This window comes from Heterodontus francisci, chromosome 33 (assembly GCF_036365525.1).
Source record: "Heterodontus francisci isolate sHetFra1 chromosome 33, sHetFra1.hap1, whole genome shotgun sequence".
Lineage (NCBI taxonomy): Eukaryota > Metazoa > Chordata > Chondrichthyes > Heterodontiformes > Heterodontidae > Heterodontus > Heterodontus francisci.
The window spans coordinates 41,182,846-41,193,374 of NC_090403.1; the positions used below are offsets into that span (position 1 = coordinate 41,182,846).

Consider the following 10,529-nt stretch of genomic DNA (forward strand, 5'->3'; position numbering starts at 1 on the left):
AGAGTATGGCATCAAGGAGCCCTAGCAAAACTGAAGTCAATGGGAATCAGGGGGGAAACTCTCCGCTGGTTGGAGTGATACCTAGCACAAAGGAAGATGGTTGTGATTGTTTGAGGTCAATCATCTCAGCTCCAGGACATCACTGCAAGAGTTCCTCAGCATAGTGTCCTAGGCCCAACCATCTTCAGCTGCTTCATCAATGACCTTCCTCCAATCATAAGGTCAGAAGTGGGGATGTTCGCTGATTATTGCACAATGTTCAGCACCATTCGCGACTCCTCAGAAACTGAAACTGTGTAGAAATGCAGCAAGACCTGGATAATATCCAGGCTTGGGCTGATAAGTGGCAAGTAACATTCATGCCACACAAGTGCCAGGCAATGACCATCTCCAACATGAGAGACTCTAACCATCTCCCCTTGACATTCAATGGCATGACATTCGCAGAATCCCCCACTATCAACATCTGGGGGTTACCATTGACCAGAAACTGAACTGGAGTAGCCATATAAACACCATGGCTACAAGAGCAGGTCAGAGGCTAGGAATCCTGTGGTAAGTAATTCCCCTCCCGACTTCCCAAAGCCTGTCCACCATCTACAAGGCACAAGTCAGGAGTGTGATGGAATACTCTCCACTTGCCTGGATGGATGCAGCTCCAACAACACTCAAGAAGCTCGACACCATCCAGGACAAAGCAGCCCGCTTGATTGGCACCCCATCCACAAACATTCACTCCCTCCACCACCGACGCACAGTGGCAGCAGTGTGTACCATCTACAAGATGCACTGCGGCAACGCACCAAGGCTCCTTAGACAGCACCTTCCAAACCCGCGACTTCTACCAACTAGAAGGACAAGGGCAACAAATGCATGGGACCACCACCACCTGCAAGTTCCCCTCCAAGACACACACCATCCCAACTTGGAACTATATCTCCATTCCTTCGCTGTCGCTGGGGCAAAATCCTGGAACTCCCTTCCGAACAACATTGGGGGCATACCTAGCCCACATGGACTGCAGCAGTTGAAGAAGGCAGCTCACCACCATCTTCTCAAGGGCAATTAGGGATGGTCAATAAATGCTGGCCTAGCCTGCGACACCCACATCCCCATGAATGAATTTAAAAAATTGTAATGACGAATGCATTATCGTGCTGGCATATTTTAGATACTGTCAAAAATGAAAGTGAATAAATAAATAAACATAGGATAGAAAGCATGAATTGAAAAATAAAATGAAACTGTATATTGTAATGTAGTAGATATTTATAGAGAAGGAATGAGTGTTAGACAAAATGCAATCGAAAATATAAGGGTTCAGGGCATACATATCTAAATTAAAAATATTAGTTGCATGCACTGTCCACAAAACCTTACTTCCTCGTCATTATAATTTTTTTCACACTTGGTGTCAAGAATTTGTATATTTATGGGGCAGCTTGAATTGTTGACATGTCTGCTCGAACAACTGAAGAGATCCTTCTTCATAAATACTTAACACAACAGATTTCTGCCCATTTTGAAACATTATCAGGTTACAATCACATAATAAAATGAGGATTCGCCATAAAAAAACTTTCAAAATATAAGTCCACTTTACAATCATAAATATTTACAACTGAAGTATATTATTTATTTTTGATACTGCAAGCATGTGCCGAGGGGAGAAGGGAAAGTAACATATGTTCTTAACTGATACAACTTCAGGTACCACACTGCTTTTGATCTCCAGCCAACTTACAGCATTGGCAAGATAAATCCATTATGTGATGGATTGATGTTTGAATGACTATTCATATAATTTTGGGTACTCCATGCCCAATTCACCCCTCAACTTGTTCTGATTTTGGTTAAAATGGACCTCGGCTGTTTCCCTTCCCAAATAAAAGTTCAGGAACACCTGCTTAATCTCTTGAAAAACTGCTGTTGTACCTCCAAGAGAAAAATCATACTAAAAAATCTATTTAACATGTGCAATACCTTCAGAGTTTTTGCTTTACTGGAACAAAATAACTTTCTCAATAGCAGCCAATAACTCAGGATATTTTAACCTCTGAATTTGGGATAAGGAATATGCTCAAGGATACCAACCCCTTGAGCAACTAGGTAAACTGATAATTAACATTTGACTGTCAAGTGCCTGACATTAAGGATGCAATCACACTACAATGGTAGCACTGGGCTTCACTTCACAACAATGCTGCAGTTGCAGTGTAAACACAGCCTGAATCTGGAATCAAGACCGACTTGGCATTGAAAGAACATGCAGGAGACTCCCTGGAAGGGACAGTCTCACTTTACTTCAAGATTTGGAACACCTGATTACACTCCACAAGAATGGCATTAAGGCAAAGCTTAAAACCCCTCAGCAAAACCAAACTCGGAACAGAAGTCAGGGAGGGGCCTCTAACTCAGTCCAGTTCACTCTGAATCCTGAATTTACATTTTAAATCTTCATGTCATCTTGGGTGGGACGGAGGTCTTTCAGTTATAAACTCCCATACCAAAGCTGTTTGAATGCAGCCACTAACTCGATATTTACGCCAATGTTTGTGGTCGGGCTCCGCAATGCATCTATCCCGCTCAAATTTAAATAACTTTCCCTTTTCTCTTACCAACAGTTTTTGCATCACCCGCGCTCCCAGCTGCGCTTCTCTCAAACCTGCCGCCATCATAAGCGGCCACCATGACAAGGCGCCACCGTTATGGTACGGTACGGGGAAGATGACGTATCTCCGCCCATTGGTTGGAACGTTTGTCAATCATATAATCGAGCTATTGATTGGTTAACACTGTTGTCAATCTACCTGCTCCCCCCCCGAGAAGGGCGGGGCTAGGACATGCTTGCGCGCATGCGCTTTAACACATCTGATGTCACCAACTGAAAATTAAACCAAAGTGCGCTCTTTTGAAAGGGGCACAACTAATAAAGAACTTCACCACAGTATAAAAGGGACATTTATAAATTTAAGTGATATTATATATTATATTATATATCACATAACAGATATCTTTGCAGCATCCTTAAACACGGGTGAGGTCCCGGAGGACTGGAGAATTGCTAATGTTGTCCCCTTGTTTAAGAAGGGTAGCGGGGTAAATTATGGACCGGTGAGCCTGACGTCAGTGGTAGGGGAGCTGCTGGAGAAGATACTGAGGGATAGGATCTATTCCCATTTGGAAGAAAATGGGCTTATCAGTGATAGGCAACATGGTTTTGTGCAGGGAAGGTCATGTCTTACCAACTTAATAGAATTCTTTGAGGAAGTGACAACGTTGATTGATGAGGGAAGGGCTGTAGATGTCATATACATGGACTTCAGTAAGGCGTTTGATAAGGTTCCCCATGGTAGGCTGATGGAGAAAGTGAAGTCGCATGGGATCCAGGGTGTACTCGCTAGATGGATAAAGAACTGGCTGGGCAACAGGAGACAGAGAGTAGCAGTGGAAGGGAGTTTCTCAAAATGGAGACGTGTGACCAGTGGTGTTCCACAGGGATCCGTGCTGGGACCACTGTTGTTTGTGATATACATAAATGATTTGGAGGAAAGTATAGGTGGTCTGATTAGCAAGTTTGCAGACGACACTAAGATTGGTGGAGTAGCAGATAGTGAAGGGGACTGTCAGAGAATACAGCAGAATATAGATAGATTGGAGAGTTGGGCTGAGAAATGGCAGATGGAGTTCAATCAGGGTAAATGCGAGGTGATGCATTTTGGAAGATCCAATTCAAGAGTGAACTATACAGTAAATGGAAAAGTCCTGGGGAAAATTGATGTACAGAGAGATTTGGGTGTTCAGGTCCATTGTTCCCTGAAGGTGGCAACGCAGGTAAATAGAGTGGTCAAGAAGGCATACGGCATGCTTTCCTTCATTGGACGGGGTATTGAGTACAAGAGTTGGCAGGTCATGTTACAGTTGTATAGGACTTTGGTTCGGCCACATTTGAAATACTGCGTGCAGTTCTGGTCGCCACATTACCAAAAGGATGTGGATGCTTTGGAGAGGGTGCAGAGGAGGTTCACCAATATGTTGCCTAGTATGGAGGGCGCTAGCTAAGAAGAGAGGTTGAGTAGATTAGGATTATTTTCATTAGAAAGGCGGAGGTTGAGGGGGGACCTGATTGAGGTGTACAAAATCATGAGAGGTATAGACAGGGTGGATAGCAAGAAGCTTTTTCCCAGAGTAGGGGATTCAAATACTAGGGGTCACGAGTTCAAAGTGAGAGGGGAAAAGTTTAGGGGGGATATGCGTGGAAAGTTCTTTACGCAGAGGGCGGTGGGTGCCTGGAACGCGTTGCCAGCGGAGGTGGTAGATGCGAACACGATAGCGTCTTTTAAGATGTATCTAGACAGATACATGAATGGGCAGGAAGCAAAGAGATACAGACCCTTATAAAATAGGCGACATGTTTAGGTAGAGGATCTGGATTGGTGCAGGCTTGGAGGGCCGAAGGGCCTGTTCCTGTGCTGTAATTTTCTTTGTTCTTTGTTCTATAATTACCATTGCCCTGTCCCTGTGATGCTCATATGGTTAACAACCCTCCAGGATTGCCCTGGAGTCTCCAGGAATTAAAAATTAATCTCCAGGACACCGCTGCAGGCAACACAGGAGAAAAATCATAGGAGCATTAAATTAATTGTGGTTTTTCTCATTTTATTTGAACACTTTTGTTCATTAAATTGTTGCAGATGGGAAAAGGATGGGGCTGTTGGAGGCAAAGTGTCACGTGATAAAACCTCCAAGTCTACATCCAACCAAAGTTGGCAACCTTAGGTGGCCACCAGTCATGATAGGCCTCAAATGTACTGGTGGACACCGTATGCATCCTCTGGCAGGCATCCCAGGCACTGACAAGTGTGCTCCTGTATTAGTTAAATACTTGAATAAAACAGCACAATTCTGCAGATGCTGGAAATCGGAACCTAAAACAGAAAATGCTGGAAACAGAAAGTAGCACAAATAACATAGAGGACAGAAAAGTCGATGTTTCGGGTGTGTGGAGCCATATTTAGGAATAAAAGATATTACCGATGAACAATATAAGAATGGATATGGTTGCAAATTCTGGTTGGACATATTCCTGGAGGTTTCATCGGGAGGCCTCCAACCAACCCAGCAATTCAAGGAACCATTTTCCCATTTACAATATGTTTATAACTAATACACAAAAATAGCAGAATGGCTAACAAGCTGGCTGCAAAACATAAAAAAAGAGCTGCAGTTAAATATATTTACACAGATTGGTCAAACGTGGGACATGGTTTTCTAGATGCTTCTATACTGGGACCATTGTTGTTTACCATTTTCATAAATGATTTGAACTCGGGGATTGGAAGTACAATAAATGATGGGACTTCACATTGTGCTAAAATGATTGGAACAAGACAATAATCTTCCCATTTTCCGAAAAGTATATGACCTATTACGATATTGTCAAAACTGACCTGTTCAATTTATCATTGAGTCTTCTTTAATATCTTATGAAAGTGCGCAGAGCCTTACAAATTCAAACTGCGAATAATAAGCGTACAGAGATTTTTTTTTGAAAAGTCATGCTACTATGTAGCTTACCCAGTTATGTAAATTTATCTGAGCATCTACTCAGGCAAATTTTCCTCTCCCTCCAACGTTACCTCCATAGTTCAGTCTGCTGTATTAAAAACGTGTTCTATTATTTTTTGACTGGTAATGCTAACAATCCTTAATTTATATGTTTGGTCGTTCAGAAATAAATGTTATAAGAAATAACTAATGAGTTAAATTACACTTTTTAAAAATAAATGCACTGAGGTGACATTTACACTGACACACATGGTTATCATTTTTCAAAAAAGCATATCTCTGAAAATAATAGAGAATTCAAAGATCTAGAAATGTCCTTATAAAACTTAGGGTAGAATCTTTTGCAGACCTGCCAAAGTGTTCAGGAGTTTCACATGGACTGTTGGTAGCAGAGACTATGGAATTAATATAAGCATAGTTATGCAGGAAAAAGGAGTTTTGGTTAAAATAGGTTTGGTAAGTTCTTGTTGATTGCTCCACCCTGTTGCTTCAAAGGAGCACAATGTGCAATATTGTAACGTTGCTGCAGAACAACATGTCCCAATGACTGACTGAGTGGAACAGCATCAATGATTCTAATGTAAGTTGCCAACAATCAATTAAAAACAAAAGCAAAATGCTGCAGAATCTGGAAATCACAAATAAAACAGAAAATGCTGGAAAATACTCCGAGGCAGTATCTGTGGAGAGAGAAACAGAGTTAACACTTCAGACATTGTCTAACCTACTGAGTGTTTCCCAGCATTTTCTGATTAATTTTAGTCAATTACAGAAGATTTTCTGGTTCACATAAATCTAAGATAAAGATATAAGAGCCTTGGTAGTTCTGGTATAAGCACCTCCATCTTGTATCTGATAACACTTCTAGTTCCAATGCAATTCTCCCATAGTTCCAAAAAGGTGTCACAGTGGCTATTTCAAACTTCTGGCCAAATAACAAACTGCCACTCACTAGCCAACATTACCCCCAACCCAATTATTTTTAGTTCGAGGGTGAAGACTTGTTAAATGGATGTTTTGGGTTGGTAATGTGAACAAGCTGGCCTACTGATGGATAGTGAAGAGTAGAGTGCTGGTACAATGATCTCAGATAGTGCATGCTCAAAGAGTAGAGGATTTACCATGAGAGTGGAAGAAGATTGACTTCATATTCAAAACATTACTGGACTTATAATTTAAACTCAAATTGGCTGAGAATTCAGGTAATTTTAAGCTGTGCCTTCTGGGTTGTTTTCTGGAGTTTCCTCTAAGTCAGATTCTGCACATACATAATGGTATGTGTCTTTCTCTTGTCTATCGACCTTTATACTTCTGTGGATGTTTCTTTTCTCTCGATTGCACTTTTGTAAGGCTTCTGGTCTTCGTTTGGAATCTACAGATATTGCTTCCTATTACAAGTCCTTCTTTTCGAGTGAAGGATCCTCTTTCCTTGTTTTCCTTCGCATCCTTGTTTTTCTACACTTTCGCCCCAGTTCACAAAGCATTCTCCCTTGTTCCAGTTAACAGAGATGCTCACCCAACCTGATGCACCTAAATGCTGGATCTAGCTCTGGCTGAATGATCAAAAAGACTGACAAGCATCTACACAGTTGCATTTAGAAGATTCAGAGCAGCTGTCATTGAACAATTATTGACAGATTCTATCCTTGGTGTCACATTTGACCCCGAAATGAGCTTCCGACCTCATATTCGTATCATCACTGTGACTGCCTATTTCCACCTCTGTAAACATAGCCCAACTTCACCACTGTCTCAGCTCATCTGCTGCTGGAAACCTCATTCATGCCTTTGTTACCTCTAGACTTGACTATTCCAACGCACTCCTGGCTTGTCTCCCACATTCTACTTTCCGTAAACTTGAGGTCATCCAAAACTCTGCCGTTGTGGCTTAAGTCACACCAAGTCCCATTCCCCTAACACCCTGTGCTCACTGGCCTACATTGACACCCAGTCAAGCAATGTCTTGATTTTAAAATTCTCATATTTGTTTTCAAATCCCTGCATGGCCTCGTCCCTCCCTATCTCTGTAATCTCCTCCAGCCCCACAACCCTCCAAGTTATCTGCGCTCCTCTAATACTGGCCTCTTGTGCATTTCTGATTTTAATTGATCTACCATTGGTGGCTGTGCTTTCAGTTGTCTGGACCCCAAGCTCTGGAATACCCTCCCTACAACCCTCTGCCTCTCATTTTCTCCCTTTAAGACACTCCTTGTAACCTACCTCTTTGACCAAGCATTTCGTCATCTGACTTAATATCTCCTTTTGTGGCTCGGTATCACACGTCATTTTATAATACCCTGTAAAGCACCTTAGGACATTTTATTATGTTAAAGGTGCTATATAAATATAAGTTGTGGTTGCTGTTGCCTGTTACTGCATCTCTCTTGAGTATGCGTGTGTGGGCAATTTGCAGTTTCAAATCTTTATCATCAATATAGGCCATGAATTTTCTTAGAACTCCTCTTGGTCCATTGTCATAACTTTGCTGGAAATGTGCTGGAAACCCTAGGGTTTCAGCTGCACTTACTTCAAAGTTACAGCAACAGATTAAGAGCAGTTCCAATGAAATTCCTGACCATAATGTTTGATTTTCTTACATCCCAGTGCCTTTCTGGCTAAGCTTACTTTAATGCCTTTGAGTATAGTACAAATTAAGGACATAATAAAAGAATGTTTCAGTTTGATCTGAATACTTTTTAATTGCAACCTACTTCCCCTAATGAGTCAAGAGGTAAATGCACTGGCTGCGATGATTTTGAATCATAACATGGAGGTCCCAGACTCAATGATCGCTGGCCTCTGCACTGAAATTTCTGATCCCAATAGGGATAGTTCTCAAATAAAGACAGAATTGACTATAAAGTCTCTGAATAGTCACCATCTGAACTAGTACGTGAAGAATGGCTTTTTTGTTAAGGTACTGGAAGACTGCACGTCCCATGGACCATAACTTCAAGCAGGCCAGGGACAGAGGGGAACCAAACCTACTTATTCCTACAAAAAATCTATAAGGGAAACTGAACGTGGTAGATTTCTATGTGGAGGTTAACAGGTGTAATGTAATTTAAAGGGCCTGTATTATCTTATCAGCAAAGCACTTGAAAATATGTACATTCCCAGGAAATGTCTCCCATCTCCTTCTTAATATACATAAATGTTCAATCACACAACGTGGTGGAAATCTGAAAGCAGGTGTCTTTTAACCAGATTTTCCCAGGTCCTAAAGTAATAAATTAATAATGCTTATCAAGCCACAATATAAATAATATCTGGAGAAAACAAATTGAATGTAGTCTCTCATTTACCTGACGTTCATTGTACTGAAGTCTGTTTTGTTCACAGGTACAGTACATCTATGTTTAATGGTATTATTCCATGAATTTTCTTAGGTTACCCTGATCTCCAAACATAGAAATGCTGATATTGTTAATGTATATATTTGTAAACTCTGCAGTTCCATATTTTTTCAGAAAAGCCTATAATTGTCTATTATTGAATTTCATGAGTTTTTAATGAAAGGAAACAGTAACATTTGGGTAAGTATGATCTGTAATTACTGACTATGATTTTTATTGTAAAATATTATATGCTTTAAAAATATCTATATTCACTGACACTCAGGCTGCAGAACACAGTGGAACGATATAGCTCAAGGGGATCACTTTTCACTGGGTCTGTACAAAATTATCGGAACCCATGTTTCTAAAAGGGAAATTTGTGTAAAAATATTAGTACTTATTTTCTTTGTGCTGTTTTGAGGATAAAAAAAATCTCTTCCCATATATACACACCATTGTTTTGAAACAACCATAAAACTAGAATAAAGAATGTCCCTGATGGTTTTGTAATTTAATGTGCTATCATTTTGATATTGAGACATACAGCCCAAGAAGGTCCTGATACAATATGCTGAGCTAGCAGATCTCAACCAATGCAGCATTAACATCCCTAAGTCAGGCAGAGATCCCACTTTTGGCCACTATCCATTGACCCTTGCTGAAAGGGAAGTGTGGCTGGACATAGCTTGAGCGTCCCACTATAGTAAAATAGTCTATCAGTGCTCACTATGCAAACTTACTCCTGAAGTTTGACCGCTTAGATCATGTGGCAGAAGGCTGCCAATACGTGAGACTGCATTCCAGTAAAATTTGTTGTCTCCATGAAAGGAGGGAAGCATGTGAGGAGAACAAAACATTTGGGTCAAGATCAATCTTTTCGTTCAAAGAAGCTAAGTAGGAGGGGAAAAAAGCTGTAAGTTAATCTTTTAATCTTCAAATTAATCTTTCTTTTGACCTTGTGGCTACACCTAGGTATAAATTTTAATTTTCCCTACCTGGAGAGTAATCTATCAGAGCAACTCACTTACCTGTTGTAGACCCCTCTACCCCCACCCCCCCCCCCCACCTTCAACAGCCCCCACCCCCAACCACCACCACAAAATCTTCATTTCATTGAAAACGAAATATCTATGGTGAGATTTATTTGAAGCATGTCTTGTTTCTGAAACCAGTCTGGCGATAGTTGTGAAGGACGTATGAGTGCAATCTCATAATCTTAATTTGTAATTTAAATCTACTTTTCTGTATCCAGGAATAAAGTATATTGTATATGATATATATAGGGATACACACCTTGCTTTGGATGTATTTTTGTAATTGAGAAACCTAGATGAAGGGTCTTGGTGCAGGATGTACAGGCATTGAAAGAAATATGAGAGAATATAAAGTAAATCAAAAAGTTGTGGATGAAGTGATGTGATGTTTGATTTATAGAGCTTGCAGGAGGAAAGAAAGGGAGGTGAGGATTTCTACAGATGTATGAGTCTTAATCATAACATTTTGACAATTCAGGGAGGAGGAAGAATCTACAATTTATGTATTCCTAGTTTACATGATGCCAAGTTCTATGGGTATATGGGAAGAGGGTGTTGTTTTTGACAGACTGATATCAACAGAGCTTTC

The 10,529-nt window shown here is 40.7% G+C and overlaps 1 protein-coding gene across 1 annotated transcript in view; it reads right to left on the reverse strand.

Moving 5' to 3' along the window:
• Positions 1 to 2,718, reverse strand: part of haus7 (HAUS augmin-like complex, subunit 7) — a 32,355-nt gene extending 29,637 nt beyond the window's left edge. The window contains exon 1 of the mRNA XM_068013352.1: positions 2,619 to 2,718. Within this exon, the coding sequence (XP_067869453.1) occupies positions 2,619 to 2,678 (60 nt within the window). The 5' untranslated portion in view covers positions 2,679 to 2,718. The remainder of the gene's footprint in view (positions 1 to 2,618) is intronic.
• Between the last annotated feature and the right edge of the window lie 7,811 nt (positions 2,719 to 10,529).